Source organism: Peromyscus maniculatus, chromosome 21, assembly GCF_049852395.1.
Source record: "Peromyscus maniculatus bairdii isolate BWxNUB_F1_BW_parent chromosome 21, HU_Pman_BW_mat_3.1, whole genome shotgun sequence".
Lineage (NCBI taxonomy): Eukaryota > Metazoa > Chordata > Mammalia > Rodentia > Cricetidae > Peromyscus > Peromyscus maniculatus.
Genome location: NC_134872.1, coordinates 7,114,738 through 7,131,123, shown reverse-complemented (window position 1 = coordinate 7,131,123; position 16,386 = coordinate 7,114,738). Strand labels below are relative to the sequence as shown.

General features: G+C 46.2%; 1 protein-coding gene across 4 annotated transcripts in view; it reads left to right on the top strand.

The window, feature by feature from the left end:
- Window positions 1-10,841, top strand: part of Stk38 (serine/threonine kinase 38) — a 33,876-nt gene extending 23,035 nt beyond the window's left edge. For all 4 annotated transcript variants that reach the window (XM_016001656.3, XM_016001657.3, XM_076558397.1 and 1 more), the window contains exons 9-14: window positions 952-1,013; window positions 4,494-4,611; window positions 5,688-5,811; window positions 5,973-6,068; window positions 8,185-8,279; window positions 8,965-10,841. In XM_016001656.3, coding sequence (XP_015857142.1) covers window positions 952-1,013; window positions 4,494-4,611; window positions 5,688-5,811; window positions 5,973-6,068; window positions 8,185-8,279; window positions 8,965-9,095 — 626 coding nt within the window. In that variant the 3' untranslated portion in view covers window positions 9,096-10,841. The remainder of the gene's footprint in view (window positions 1-951; window positions 1,014-4,493; window positions 4,612-5,687; window positions 5,812-5,972; window positions 6,069-8,184; window positions 8,280-8,964) is intronic.
- Window positions 10,842-16,386: the final 5,545 nt, after the last annotated feature.

Sequence of the window (16,386 nt, the reverse complement as noted above, 5' to 3'; positions counted from 1 at the left end):
CCAGTGAGAGACCCTGCCTCAGAAACAGAAGTAAGAGAAAAAAAGTAAAAGAAGAAAAGAAAGGTGGATGGCATCTAAGGAATGATACCTGTGTTCCTCGGGCCTCAAACATAGATGGGTGCGGGGACACACCTGCACATGCACCTGCACAGACTCGAACACACAAATCCTAGTTCATCCTAGAAAACGCAGAGTGCACCCTAGCCCCAGGAGTCTACTTGCTGCTCTTGCAACTTTGATTGTAAGTTTTAGAAATTGTGAGTGTTGGAGGTCAGCGTGCATGGGTCAAGCCCATCTGCAGATTCAGAGTGAGTTGATGTGGATTTTCTGGAATGCTACAAACCAGGTCTGAATAAGTGTGAAAACTGAACATATAGAGCTGTGAGAGATGAGGAGAATCATCTGAGTGTATTTCGTGTATATGGGAGGGGACCACAAAACAAAGTGAGTGGAGAGAGCGTTGTTGTGACTCAGTAGTACACTGCTTGCCTGGCATGCAGACAGCCTGCATTCCTTCAACAGTACCACCACCAAACCCCCCAGACAGACAAAGAAGCGCATACATCACAGTGGGTACACACTTGAGTTTCTTTCTCTGCAGTTCTGTGAAGGCCTGGCTCTTCTCTCTGGCCACGTGAGTCACATGAAACTGTTGACAACTCCCACTCTGACTCTGGGAGTGCTGTGTCTAGAGCTTTGTATTTGGGGTGTAGAAATGAAGAACTCACCAGAGTTGAATTGGTTTTGTTTGTTTCCCTTATTTTGGTGCTTTGAGATGGGGGTCTCTATGTATCCCAGGCTGGCCTGGAACTCACAGAGATCTGCCTCCCATTGCCGCGCCTGACTTCACCAGGGAGTTTAGTGAGTGTGTTGTATGACTAGTACCAGACTCCCAAAGTACTAAGCATTCTTTTCTGAATTTTGATTAGGACTTGATTTTTCTACTTTTAGCTTTCCAGAACATGAATTCCAAAAGGAAAGCAGAGACCTGGAAAAGAAACAGACGCCAGCTAGTAAGTAATATTGGAGGCTTCTAAAAATATGACAAACCAGTCTGACTAATTCTGACAGTGAATACAAATGGGCTGGAGATGTAGCTCAGTAACAGTGCTTGCCTGGCGTGCACAAGGCCCTGGGTCCTGTCCCAGTACCAGCTATCACCAGGTGAACAAAAACAAAACCAGAAGGCACGTCTGTGTCCAGTTACTAAACGTCTGAGCATCTCCTTGTGTGGACTCCTTCAGCAGCGGCACTGTCACTGGCCTGGTGGCCTCCAGAGGAGTTCTGTGAGGGGCAGGTAACATTAGGCTGCAGTTAGTGAGTTTTCGGGAGGGGACTTCATCCCAGCCTTCCAATAGGTACAGTTCCTTTCTTCCTGTCCTCCCTTCTAAGGTAGAAAGGGTTCAGTTAAGCTGGGGACCTCAAGGTAAGGCTAAGTGTAAATCTCTGCTTTGAGTATTTAAGGCATTGTCTATTTATTAATTTATTTTGATATAAAGTCTCCTATAGTCTAGGCTGGCTTAGGACTCATTATTTAGCTAAGGCTGGCCCCGCCCCCCCCCTCAGTCCTCTTGATTCCACCAACATAGTAGGATTATGGATGTATTTTCAGGAAGTATCTCTCAAACTTGTTAAGATGATGATCCTGTTAGGCAAGTGAGCACTCCTGTTCATCTGCCTTACCTTTTCTTACATTGTGGTAATCAGAATTAGAGAGTTTTTAATTTTATAAGTGTTTGAGTAGGTCCACATTTAAAATTGTGCCCCATTGGAGCTGAGAAATGGCTCAGTGGTTAAGAGCACTGGCTGTTCTTTCAGAGGTTCTAAGTTCAGTTCCCAGTATCCACAAGGCTGTGCACAAACATTTATAATGGGATCTGATGCCCTCTTCTGGTGTGCAGACATGCATACAAACAAAGCCCTAAATACATACATAAATAAAATTGTGCCCCATAAGCTTCAAAGTAAATAAGTCATTTTACTGCATTTACCTTGATAGTATGTTGAAAGCAATTTAAATAGTATGCATTCACCACTGAAATATTACTGTCTAGGAAAACTTCAGTCTTACTTTGTGTGTGCATGAAGGCCTCTGTGTATGTAGGTCAGAGGACAACTTGTAGGGATCTTATTCCACTGTGTGGGTCCTGGGACTCAAACTCAGTTCATCAGTCTTGGTGGCAAGTGCTTTTACCAATTGAGCCATCTTGCTAACCAAAACTTGTGTGTGTGTGTTTTAACCTTTCATTTTTATTTTATGTGTGTGGTTGTTTTGCCTGTATGTATGTCTGCATACCATGTGTGTGCCTGGTATCCTCAGAGGCCTGAAGAGATCATAGGATCCCCTTGAAGAAGTTACAGATGGTTGTGATTCCACTGTGTGGGTTTTAGAATTTAAAACCAGCTCCTTTGCAAGAGCAGCAGTACCCTTAACCACTGGGCCATCCTCCAGTCACACCAACATTTATTCTTTTTGTTGCTGTTTTTTTTTTTTGTTTGTTTGTTTGTTTTTTGTTTTGGTTTTGGTTTTTTGAGACAGGGTTTCTGTATAGTTTTGGTGCCTGTCCTGGATCTCACTCTGTAGACCAGGCTGGCCTCGAACTCAAAGAGATCCGCCTCTCTCTGCCTCTCGAGTGCTGGGATTAAAGGCATGCGCCACCACCACCCGGCTGATTTTGTTTTTCAAGGCAGGGTTTCTCTGTGTACCTTTGGCTGGCCTGGAACTCACTCTGTAGACCAAGGTGGCCTAGAACTCACAGAGATCCATCTCTGCCTCCTAAGTGCTAGAATTAAAGACACGTGACACCATCACTTGTCCCCCCAACATTTATTCCTGGTGGATGATTTCTTGATTTGTTTATATCTGAAAACTAAACAGGTGCAGTACTTTGCAGCAGCAGTGGTCACGTGTGCATGTGTAGAAAGAGTGGCGCTGTGATGGTGCACACGTGCAGTGATAACTTGGCAGACCTCTGCAGTGCTGGCGCTGTGATGGTGCACACGTGCAGTGATAACTTGGCAGATCTCTGGAGTGCTGGCTTAGGCTTTCTTGCTGTCCTTTTACTGACTTGCCTCAAGAGGAAGCAGGTGACAGGTCGCCAGTGGGACAGCGCGCTCAAAGGGACAGAGCTGCACTCACTGAACTTTGGACAAAGGAGGAAAAACATGCATTGGGGAAAGTAGCCTGGGGCTGGAGAGATGGCTCAGCGGTTAAGGGCTCTGCTACTCTTCCAGAGGACACGGGTTCCATTCCCAGCACCCACATGGTGGCTCACAACTGTCTGTAACTACAATTCCAGGGGACCTGATATCCTTACATAGGCATACACACAGACAAAACACCAATGCACATAAAAATAAGTATTTATTTAAAGTCTGTTCAACAGGTGATGTAGAATTTTTACCTGCAGTACTGTACTGTACTTTGAAATGATATTAGATTCTTACCTTTTGCCTTGTACAAAAATCATTTCAAAATGGATCAAAGGCCTTTATTTAAAACCTGAAACAAGGGTGGGTATGTTTCAAAATGCCTTTAATTCCAGCACTCAGGAGGCAGAGGCAGGTAGATCTCTGAGTTCAAGGCTAGGTGCTCTACATAGCAAGTTCTGGGATAGCCAGGGATACATGGAGAAATCTTTCTCAAACAACAACAAAAACCCCTTGAAACTTCTAGAAGAAAATACAGGGGATGCTCTTTAAGATACTGGGGTAGGCTGGACCTTTTTGAATAGAGCTTCCGTAGCACAGGAACTAATCCACATGTCAACAGATGGGACCACTTGACAATAAAAAGTCTCTACAGCAAAGGAAAGTCATCAGTGCAGACAGCCCAGAGTGGAGAAGAGCTTTACCAGATACATTTCAGACAAGTGACTAATATGTAGAACTTGCAAAGAAGTGCAGAAATTAAATACCAAGGGAGTAAAACTGTCAGTCAACAAATGAGCAAGTGACCAGAATAGTTTTCAAAAAAGAAACACAGGTGGTCAATAATTCTTTTTAGAAGTGTTCAGCTGGGCTTGCTAGTGCACCCTTTTAATTCCAGCCCTTGGGGGACAGAGAAAGAGAATCTGTGAGTTCGAAGCCAGCCTGATCTACATTGTGAGACCTGGGCTAGGCAGGGCTGTATTGTGAGACCCCAAAACAAATGTCCAGTAGACCTTGCCATCAGGGGAATGCAAATACTTTGAGGTAACACCTCAGCCCAGTCCTAATGGCGACCATCAGCAGATCTGACAAGGACTCTTGGAGAGGGTGTGGAGAGGAGGTGCCTGTACTCGTCGTTGGTGTGGTGAAGATCACACAGCCACTGTGGAAATGAGCTGCCTGCTGAGCCACTCCCACCCATGTCTGTAGTAGTCCTGGGCTGTCCTACTTACGTAGTTTGGGGTGCCCCTGGTGGAGCTCAAGGCCTTTGGTCTCTGGAATGACATTCGGAGCTTAGGTACACCCTCCTGGCCAGGCCTGCCTAATGTGTGTCCGTATTGTAGGCCTTCTCTACGGTGGGCACTCCTGATTACATCGCTCCTGAGGTGTTCATGCAGACCGGCTACAACAAGCTCTGCGATTGGTGGTCCCTCGGGGTGATCATGTATGAGATGCTCATCGGTAAGTTGCAGCGTGCTTCCTGAGGGGTTTCTGTGCGCCCAGGAAAGACTTCCACCTTACTCTGGGTCACATGGAGGCCAGCTAGGTACTGTGCTTACTGGCCTTCAGAGTGAGGTTTCCTTGACGGCCAGCTCTTTCAGACGAGTCCCACTGTCGTCACAGGTTCCCTGACCTCGGGTCGCCTGTGCTGGTCCTGCATTACTTACATGTCCTCTGTCCTTCCCTGTCCCCATCTGGCCCCTCACCACTCTCACTTACCTAGCACCATTGTGGACAGAGCTTCACCAAGGCTGTGCCTCTCTCTTGGTTTGTCAATTGTGACTTGCTTCTTCTCTCGAAGCCTTTACAGCATGGAACCTTGGTTCTCCCTTGATTGGATGGAGTGTCACATTGACGGCATGCCTATGTGCCGTGGAGCACTGACGGATGAGTCTGGATAACAGGGTGGGAACGCTGGATATGGATGAACTCCATGTGGAGGACAGGCTGGCGATAGGGAGTGCAAGTCTATCCTCTTGCTTGGACTTCCAGAAAACAACAACCAAGAGGCCCTGATGGTCTTTCTGGAACCTGCACTTTCCCTCCTCCGCTGCTTGACACTGTGCCGTGTGAGGAGTTCCCGGGAAAGGGTCGTTCACGGTGTCTGTCTGTCTGTCTGTCTTCTGCTGGCAGCCGATGCCCACACTGTGACTCTGCTTGTCCTTTCCTTTCTCAGCGTCAGCTGTTAGCTGGCTTTCCAGTTGGCTTCCTAGGGTATCAGAGGTACAACTCTTCACTTTGAGTTGGCAGAAATGAAAAATGGTGGTAGATAGCTGGGCAGTGGTGGCCACACCTTTAATCCCAGCACTCGGGAGGCAAAGGCAGGCGGATCTCTGTGAGTTCGAGGCCAGCCTGGTCTACAGAGTGAGTTCCAGGCCAGCCAGGGCTACACAGAGAAACCCTGTCTCAAAAACAAAACAAAAAAAGAGGTTTTAGATATTTTCTGGGGAGAATGAAAATCCTGCCAGTGTGGTGGAGAAATGAACGTGCGGAGTCCGGGTCCTGGGCAGTGAAGCTCACACTTCTGCTCATTACAGGCTACCCACCCTTCTGCTCCGAGACCCCACAAGAGACATATAAGAAGGTGATGAACTGGAAGGAAACTTTGACCTTTCCCCCAGAAGTTCCTGTCTCCGAGAAAGCCAAGGGCCTGATTCTGAGGTAGCAGAGCATGTTTCATGCTCAGCCTTGTGACAGGACTGAATCCTGGGTGCTCCTGCTTCCTCCAGGGGTGGGGCTTGGGGGAAGAGCACGCAGGAGCCTGGCTATTCATTTTTCTGAAGAAACTGTTGGAGTGTGTTGAAAAGCCTGTTTTTTTCCAGGTTCTGCTGTGAATGGGAACATAGAATCGGAGCCTCTGGAGTTGAGGAAATAAAATGTAATCCTTTTTTTGAAGGTGTTGACTGGGAACATATCAGGTATGCACCATGTTACATTATCCAGGATTTAACGTAACTTCGTATTGGAGGGGGAGGTGTTCATCCCCCAGTGCTTGAGTGAAGTTCACTCTTCCCTTTAACCTTGGCATTGGCTCTGGGATCAAATAGGTCAGCAGGTTTGCGGAGCAAGCACTGTAGGTATGTAACAGAAGATGATTGTGAACTCTTGATTCTCCTGCCTCTCTTCCTCCCAAGTGCTTGGATACAGGAATGTGCCGCCATCCACGGATTGTGTTTCCTTAGTCTAGTTTGGGAGAATCATGCTTGGCAAGCTCCATAAAGGAAGAGAGCCCTTTAGACATTTAGAGTCTTTCGTTTGCGGTGAAAATGGAGTCAGGCTTGTCCGCTGTGTGCCACAGGATGCAGTAGACCCAGCAGTGACTGACAGAATAAAGTGAAGGGTGTCTAGGAAGCGTGCTGTCTTTCTCACACCCATCCTCCATGGTTGAGGGCCTTCAGCAGAGGCTGTTGATGCACACCACGTAGAGGCTGTTTCTGGGAGATAGAAGACCAGTGAGAAGAAGGTGAGGGGGTCAGTACAGAGGGCAGGAGAGAGGGGAGGAAAGCGCCTTTTGAGAGGTGTGTCCTGGACTCCTGGACTCCCCGCTGAAGCAAGCACCTGCTGTCCTTAGCACTCAAGGATTACTGAGCAGACAGGGTCTGCCATTTTATATTATAATTGTGTTTTGATTTAGATCCTCGAATTTTGTTGGTTGGTTGGTTTTTGAGACAGGGTTTCTCTGTGTAACAGCTCTGGCTGTCCTAGAACTTCATTTTTTCCCCCCATTTCTATGTATTTATTTTTCTATTGTCAGCTTGATACAGTATAAATTCTTATCCTAATAGTGATAGTGAAATGTTTCATTGAGGCTTGCCCAGTAATTGAGTAAAACCAAAACTTATAAGCCACAGTCATCCTAGGATCCCCCCTGCCATATAGCCTCCCTGTTTCTATGGGTTGCAGTCTGATTGTCCTTTGCTTTATATCTCGTATCCACTTATGAGTGAGTACATACTATGTTTGTCCTTCTGGATTTGGGTTACCTCACTCAGGATGATTTTTTCTAGTTCCATCCATTTGCCTGCAAATTTCATGCTGTCATTGTTTTTCTCTGCTGAGTAGTACTCCATTGTGTATATGTACTACATTTTCTTAATCCATTCTTCAGTTGATGGGCATCTAGGTTGTTTCCGGGTTCTGGCTATTACAAATAATGCTGCTATGAACATAGTTGAGCATGTATCTTTGTAGTATGGTTGAGCATTCCTTGGGTATATGCCCAAGAGTGGTATGGCTGGGTCTTGAGGTAGATCGATTCCCAATTTTCTGAGAAACCACCAGACTGATTTCCATAGTGGTTGTACAAGTTTGCATTCCCACTAACAGTGGATGAGTGGATTTGTAAAGCTAGCTTGGGACTCACAGTCTGCTTTTCTTGGCTCCACTGTGGCCAGCATCCCCGTGATTTTATCTTTCCAGTGGAATCAGGGAAAAGCCCAATGCAGGCCGCTTAAAGGCTCTATTCGCCTGTCTTTCTGATGGAATGCTTTTTTTCTTTGCTTGGTTTTGCTGTTTTTTTTGAGACAGCATCTCTCAGCCAGGCGGTGGTGGCACACCCCTTTAAACCCAGCACTTGGGAGGCAGAGGCATGGGGATCTCTGAATTTGATACCAGCCTGGTCTACAGATCAAATTCCAGGACAGCCAGGGCTACACAGAGAAACTCTGTCTCAAAAAACCAACCAACCAAACACCACCACCAACAACAACAAAGAGACGAGGTCTCTATGTAGCCCTGGTTGTCCTGAAACTCACTAGGTATAGTAGGCTGGCCTTGAACTCACAAGAGATCCACCTGCCTTTGCTTTCTGAGTGTTGTGATTAAAGGTGTGCACTATCACACCTGGCTGAATTACCAGTTTTTAATGATAATTTTGTTCAGATGCCGTCAGTTGGCTTATTTAGCATTTAGAGAAAAAATGCTGCCTACCAGTGAATAGTCCTTCAATGTCAGACAGGGTTCTTCTGAGAAAGACTTGGTCAGCGTCCTCCATGTGAATATTGACTGGTGATCTGGTGTGTCTGTTCTTGGCAGGGAGAGACCAGCTGCCATATCTATTGAAATCAAGAGCATCGATGATACCTCAAACTTCGATGAATTTCCAGAGTCTGATATTCTTAAACCTACAGGTAATCCCACTGGCTGACACTGAGGCCTCAGAGTTGCATCATCCCCTGTGGTTTTGGGGTGATGCTTACAGATTCTCCTCAGAATGAGGAGGGGAACTTCTGACCCTGTGTAAGTAGTTAGTACTGTTGGGTAGCAGTGAGACCACTGAATAGGATGTGAGTATGTGTCAACTCTGCGCTGGCCGAGCTGGTCACAGCACTCTGTCTTATGTTACTCACTGGGTTAAAGGTTAGGGGAACGGAAGTGACTGGAGCAGGAAAATAAAGCTTTGGTGTTCAAGATTTATTTATGCGTATGGCTGCTCTGTCTGCATGTATGCCTGCAGGCCAGAAGAGGGCATCAGATCCCACTAGAGATGGTTGTGAGTCACCATGTGGGTGGTGGGAATTGAACTCAGGACCTCTGGAAGAGCAGCCAGTGCTCTTAACCACTGAGCCATCTCTCCAGCCCAAAGTAAAATAAAATCCAAATATAATTTATCCAAAATAAAACTTTTAAATATTTATGCAGAAATGGGAAGTTCAGGGAACATAGGTGAGCAAAATAGAAAATTTGCACAGTGAAAAATAATGCTTTCCAAATGGGAGCTGTGCTGTGTTCTTGAGGGTGTCATGTCTCTGGGACTGAGCTGTCGGTGAGGTAGGGCAGTGAGTGACTCAGTCTCTTCCATGTCTTTGATCACAGTGACCACAAGTAATCACCCCGAGACTGACTACAAGAACAAAGACTGGGTCTTCATCAACTACACATACAAGCGCTTTGAGGGCCTGACAGCCAGGGGGGCCATACCTTCCTACATGAAGGCACCCAAGTAAGGCCTGTGCTGGGAACCCTAGACTGGCCAGAGTTCTTCGTACAACATCGTGGTTTGCCTCTCACGCTCTTGAAAGAACTTCCAAGAAGTTTTTAGACCCCATTAACACGTCATAGTCAAGTCTCTGAAATGTGATTGTAAGTGGCTGTTCCCCCACAGTGCCCCAGGGAACGGATAGGACGAAGACAAGCATTTCTCCAGCAGCCACAAGCAGCTGTCTTGCTTCTCTAGAAGCTCTGTGAGCCAGTTTGCTAGGTGTTTCAAAGAGAATTTGAATTTCCCAAGTTCATCAGAATGAAGGGGAAAAAGAGCCATCATCCACCATTACTGAGATTATAGACACTGAGTACCAGCCAATGCCTGTGTTGTGGTGATACGCCACCTGCCAAGCCCACCAAGTATTTCTTTTCTCTTTATAGCTGAAAATCCTACAGTTAAAGAAATAACGCAATAATGAAAATCTGTGTGAACAGCCAACAGTGTGGCTGAAGGAACGATCTCTGTCCTGTGGGTGTGGGTGTTTCTCCCCATACCTCGGCCTGGGCGAGGAGCTTTCCCTAGCCTTCATTCATGGTGCACTTTACTTATGGTACTAGGGCAAAGACCCGGATCCACTGACCTAACTCCCATCCAAAAGACTCGTGCTGCTCTTCTGAGTGTTGATGGGGAGGCACTAGTGTGATCCTTTGTGGCTGTTGGCCCACAAGCCACTGGACACTGCCAAGGAGTTCTGGACCATGTTCAACCCTCACTTTCTCTTCACGGCTATTTGAGAAGATCTGGAGACACGTGCTGCCTGCCAGCAATACCCGGAAGTGCTCCCAGGTCGGCTTGTTCCTGAGAACACAGCAGAGGACCCGGTGGAGGCTCCGGTGCTGCCATGCGAGATCTCACAGCCTCCTTGGAAGCCAAGGCCAACGCAGCCCAGAGGAGTCCTCGGGCTCATTCCTCAACTCATGGTGCAACTGTGTTTGTCTTGGTGTTTCCCTATCCCAGCTTCAAGTAGCCATTTTGCCTTGGAATCATGATTACAAATTTTTCCTTTGCAGATGCCTTCCTGGGGGATACTTGCCCCTGCACCCACAAGGGTTGCCTGCAGCTTGGGCTGACCTGGCCCCTCCGCTGTGGCGTTCTCTCATGAGAAACACTGAATTTAGCACAAAGTGCCTTCTCTGTCACAGCTGCTGCCACCTTGGAAGACTTTGCTGCGTCAGAAAAATGTGGAGGTTCATATGAATGCATTATTAGTTTGGTTTCAAGTGCTGACAACTGTTAAGGCATTAGTTGCTCCTGTGTGGTGACTTGCAGTGTCCTGGCCAGGCTACAGCTGGGATGCGCTCTCTGCCAGGCTTGACGTTGTGAAGGTCAGCTCTGTCCTAGCTCAGCCTTTCAGAGAGTAGAATAGAAGACTTAAAGTTGTAAGCAAAACTGCTTTGTTTCCATGTCTTAGATGAAGAAAAAGGAATGTTAGGGAAGTCTTCACTCTGGGGAAGGGTGCTGGATGTCTTAGCTCCTTCATCTTTCATGCAGAGCCTGCCGGGACAAAGGAGACAGAAGGGCCTGTGCGGCTCTGAGCTCTCCACTACCAAACAGTTGGGGTCCTGATCCTGTGTGTTTGCAGGAGTGTGTGAGCATGGGTGAAGAGGAATATAGAGTAGTGTGGAGCCTGTGTGGTGGGAATGCTTTGTTCTGGGGAAATGCCCACATTTTAACTACTCAACCTTTGAATAAACTGTGAAAACAGTAATGGGACTTGGTGGTTTTATTCATTTATTTATTTATTTATTTATTTATTTATTTATTTATTTATTTATTTATTTATTTATTTATTTAGGATTTATTTATTATGTAGACAGAATTTTGCCTGCATTATGTCTACAGGCCAGAAGAGGGCACCAGATCTCATTACAGATGGTTGTAAGCCACCATGTGGTTGCTGGGAATTGAACTCAGGACCTCTGGAAGAGCAGCCAGTGCTCTTAACCTCTGAGCCATCTCTCCAGCCCCTGGTGGTTTTATTTAATGTGATGTATTTAAAGTATCTGTGGTTTGAACTACAATCAAGTGGCTCCTTTCAGTCTTTGTCCAGAGATACTGGATCACTGCACTGTTCTCTTGATACAAAATGCTGTCTCGGAGCTGGTCTTCTGAATTGGTATTCATAGAGACTATTGAGGCCCCTCCTACTCTGTCTCAGTGGGGACAAAACTCTTGCTAGACAGGTGTTGTCACTGGGTCATACAGGAGCCTAAGGGCTTACAGTGTGGGACGTCCCAGTCACTCTCATATACGTGTATATGTATATGTAAATTCATTACATTTTATGTATTGTGTGTCACATCTTGTGTGTGTGTGTGTGGTGGTCACAGGACAACTTGGAGCGGTCAGTTCTGTCAGCTCTAAGGGCCCAGGGGATCAACTTAGGTCCTCAGACTTGCTCCTGGCTGTGCATCTCATCAAAACTCTACTTTAAAAAAGATTTTCATGTTTATCAGTTTTGTTTGCATGTATGTGTGCACCATGTGCACACAATGCTCAAGGAGCCTGGAAGGACATCAGATCCCTGAAACTGGAGTTCACACAGTTATGTCCTGCGGTGTTGGGTGCTGAGACCTGAACCCAGGTCCTCTGCAAAAGCAGCCAGTGCTCAGTGCTGAGCCCTCTTCAGCCTCAGGTTACTAGTTTTAGCTGCACCTGTGTGATACATTAGGTGACCTCTGCCTTTGCTCACCAAGGGTTCTTCTCAGAATCACCTCCCTGGAAAGCACATCTTCCAGATCCCCTTGTCCATGTCCCTCCCGTGGACTTATGTGTAACCTATGTGGTAGTTTCAGTTGAGCTCAATTCTGCTGGTGGCACTTTAATTCCCATTTAGCATGTTTCCCTAATATGTCCAACTATGAAAACTAATGCCAGCTGAAAGCAGGCTCCCCAGTGCTTTTTCACTCGGTTTTCAGAGAACACTTGCCCACAGCATTGAAGCATCCCTCCTACAGAGGTCCGTGCTGCATGCTCAGGAGCCTAGATCATTGCAGGCTAGGATACAGTCATGCCAGCGCACATAGAGCAGGCCAAGCCACAGGCCAGTAGCCTGCCTGCAGGAGCTCTATAAAGGGTTTTCTTTGTACCTCCAGCTCCCAAATAATGACACAGAAACTTATTATGAAAGCCTGGGCTTAGCTTAGGCTTGTTCCCAACTAGCTTTTAAAAAACTTACCCTATTTACATCAGTCTGCATCCTGCCTGTGGCTTGTTACCCAATACCGTACCCTAACCCTGACTCCCCCCACATCAGGCTGGTGAAGTCGCCCATCTCTCAGATTCATGCCTAGAGTTCCTGTCTCTTCCCCTGGAAGTACTGCCTAGCTGTTGGCTGTCCATCTCTTTATTAAGCCAATCAGAAGGCACCTTAGGCAGGTGAGGAAGGACAGAGACACATCTTCACACAGTGTACACAAAGATCATCCCAACAGCTCCTTAAGTAGTGACTTAGAACTGAGTATGTATGCTGTACTGAATCCCTCCTGTCCACTTCAGACTCACTCCAGTCTGTTATCCCACATAGAAACCATACTAATGTTTTGATTTTTCAAAATGGACTCCTGTAAGCCCAGGCTAGCTTTGAAATTGTTGTTGCAGGCTGCAGGAATATCATAAGAACTCATCTGGTTAAGGCAAAGTCACTACCTGGAGGAATCAGGGAATTCCTCCAGAGGAAGCCAAATCCCAAGGAGCTTTTGGTGTTACTTGGCTTGTTATATATCAGCTGTATTCTGTTATGAAAATCATGTGTGCCTTCATAGTTTTTCCAGTTGACTTTTCCCTAAGAAAGGCTAACAGTGTGGACTGATCACTCTCTGGACATATACATTGCAGGTATTTGGAGAACAGCCTCAGGAAAGGCTTTCTCTGGAATCAGATTCTCCCTTGGCCACTTTCAATGACTAGCAGTAGTAACAGTCCACATGCAAGTCTCTTGATTTAAGGTAAATTCCACAAGGAGACACCGCCTAGGTCAGGTGGACGTTAAGTAATAGCTTTACACAGTTTAGCCCGGACCCTCCTTTCTTACAGCCTTACTAACTCTACAGACCGCTAACTCCTTACCTAACAACTTCTAGGAATATTTAGCTAACTTTCTGTGCTAGCTATGCTCAGCCAGAACCCCAGTTCAAGCCTCCCTGTAATTATCATCATTGGCAGCATCCGGCCAGGTCCATCCCCAGATGGAGGAAAGTACTTTATCAGAGATACCTCTGTATTCTCTAAGAACAGACTTAAGCATCCAGGCTACCTGTTTGAGAAGGCCTGGCGGATGTGCCAATTAAGCTTTACTTCCTCCTTTCCCAAACCTTACCTCCAGTTCCAGATCTCCCTTTAACTATCACCAGAGGCATCTAGCTGTACACAGGTTGCCTAGTGACGGAGCACACTTTCCCCCACCCTGCAGAAAAACGGCAGATAGCTTGGACAGATAGGAGCCACAGGAAAAAAGAAGACAGTTTTATTTTCTCCATTAACCTAGCAACTTACAGATTCTTAACATTTTCTACTAATCACGTTTAAGATTATAGTTGAGCACATAAGAGCCCTCTTCTTAGATATTACCTGAATTTAGCCTTTAGTTAATTCATTTCCCCATTGGTCACTTCCCTTTGGGGTTGCAAATGATAATTAACGGTTATTGCCTCTCAGTGTGATTCTTATCACCCCTCCATTTGACCCTGGAAGCCTAGCTTTATATATCAGGACTTCCAGGGCACGGAGAGTCAGAGAAGAAAAAAGAGTATGGGAGAACTAGACGAGTAAGAACTTGAGAGGAACAAACTGAGATGGGGAAGAACTAGATTGAAGGGCTAGAAGAAAGTACTAGAGGAACGAGATGGAAGATGAGGTAGAGCCAGATGGGGAAGTACTAGCTGGGTAAGAACAAGCTGAAAAGGACCTAGATGAGGCAGAATTAAGATAGAACTTAGAGGGAACAATAGATAAGTATAGAGAGAAATCAGGCAAGAAAGGAGCTAGACATGAGAACAGAACTGAAGCTGTGTATAAAGGATGTTATGCCAGAGGAATTAAAGCAAGTGGACTATAGAGCTCAGTGTGCTGAGATTCTATTTCCTGAAAATAGTCCTCGTCGTTAGTAGTTCTCTCTCCTGAGCCCCTGGGATGTATAATATTAAGGCTGGTCCCTCTAATATTAGACAAGAACTTGTAACCTTCCTGCCTCTGCTGAGATTGTAAGGACATTCTGCTGTGCCTAGCTATCAATATTAAATTTTATGGTCATTCTTGGTGTCACCACCATTTGTGTCCATTTGGTCAGCCTCCCTTGGCACTGCTGAGCTTTGCCTCCCTTCTCGGCTCATCCTCTGCCCCCAACCTAACTGTTGGTGCAACACCTGTCTTTCCCTTGCCGAGGCTTCAGCTATCACTTCTGCATCAAAGTTCTAAGTCCCTTGACTCAACTGAAGCTAGAACTCAGAGCCAGCCTGTGCTGCCGGAAATCTGGAAGGGCTTCATCAGTGCTGACGGAAGCGGACTACGATTCTACCAGTGCCTGCCTCTTAATTCCTCGGGCCACTGTGGGGATTTTGGACAACCTTACTGTGTCTTGTCCTTCCCTTTTTGAGCTCGTCTCCCTTGCTGCCAAATTCCAAGTCTGCTCCACTGTTTTGCATAAGATCCAGTGATACAGTCCAGACACCCTGGAACTCTCAAGTCCTAACCCCTGCCCCATCCATCGCCTCCTCTTCCCTGCTGACAGTCACTTTTACTGTGGCCCATAGATTGGAGTTTGCTAGAACAGCTCCTCCTCGCATGAAGTCGTTCCTGATCGGCTCTACAGGACTTTTTGTTTTGTTATTTTTGAGACAGGGTTTCTCTGTGTAGCTTTGGTGCCTGTCCTGTATCTCGCTCTGTAGCCCAGGCTGGCCTGGAACTCACAGAGATCCGCCTGACTCTGCCTCCCGAGTGCTGGGATTAAAGGCGTGTGCCAACGCCCGGCTCCATAGGACTTATAAAAGCTTTTGGAGGGAAGGACCAGTCCTAAGGAGCAATAGCTGAGGGCAAGCAATGCCTGGGAAAAAATACCACCCACCAGGCCATCTGTCCTCAGGGTGTCAGCCCTGGACACCTATGGGGTCCTTATTACTAACAGAGAAGTTACTAACAAGAAGCCAAGGAGAAACTTGATTGGAACGGGGCCCAGACAGGAGTGAGAGCCAGAGCCCTGCAGACCCTGCCATTGTTTCTCACCTGATCTGAACTAACACTAACACAGAGGTCTGTGATCTAAGCTTTTGAGCTTACATTTGGTTGAGGGTCAGGGTTAGTTGGATTGGAGTGTAGGGTCTCCAGTGGTAACTGTGAACTCAAGACGACAGCCTAGGACAGTAGAGAGGAAGAGAACAGGCAAACCTGTGTCCTACGGAAAGGAACTTGTAGCTCGAGTTTTCCTGCCTGGCCCATGGTCAGGGCAAATCTCTGTCACTCGCCAGTCCCACAGCCGCTCAGACCCAACCAAGCAAACACAGATGCTTATATTATTTACAAACTGTATGGCCGTGGCAGGCTTCTTGCTAACTGTTCTTATAGCTTAAATTAATCCATTTCCATAAATTTATACCTTGCCACGTGGCTCGTGCCTTACCACCATCTTCACATGCTGCTTGTCATGGCGGAAGCTGGCAGTGTCTCTCCTTGCCTTCCTGTTCCAATTCTGTTATCCCCGCCTATACTTCCTGCCTGGTCACTGGCCAATCAGTGTTTTATTTATTGACCAATCAGAGCAATTTAACATACAGACCATCCCACAGTAGGAACTCACTGTCCTGGCCAGTAGGCACCACCCTTTAAATCTGTTAGAGGTTTGTTTTGTGATTTTCTTTTCTGTTACGACTTTTTTGGCTTTAGTGTTTTCTTTGACTGACGAATCTATTTTCTCTATTGTGTCTTCAGTGTCAGAGTTTCTCTGTTCCATCTCTTGCATTCTGTTGGTTATGCTTGTTTCTGTAGTTTAGTCAGGATTTCTATTTCCAGCATTCCCTCAGTTTGTGTCTTCTTTATTGTCTCGGTTTCAATTTTCAAGTCTTGAACTGTTTCCTTCTTCTGTTTAATTTCTTTTTCTTGGCTTTCTTTGATTTCCAATTTTTTGTATTTTTCTTCCATTTCTTTAAGGGAATTTTTTATTTCCTCTTTAAGGGAGTTTTTCATTTCCTCTTTAAGGGCCTCTATCATCTTCTTAAAGTCATTTTTAGGATTGATTTCTTCTGTTTCTTCTGTCTTGGTAT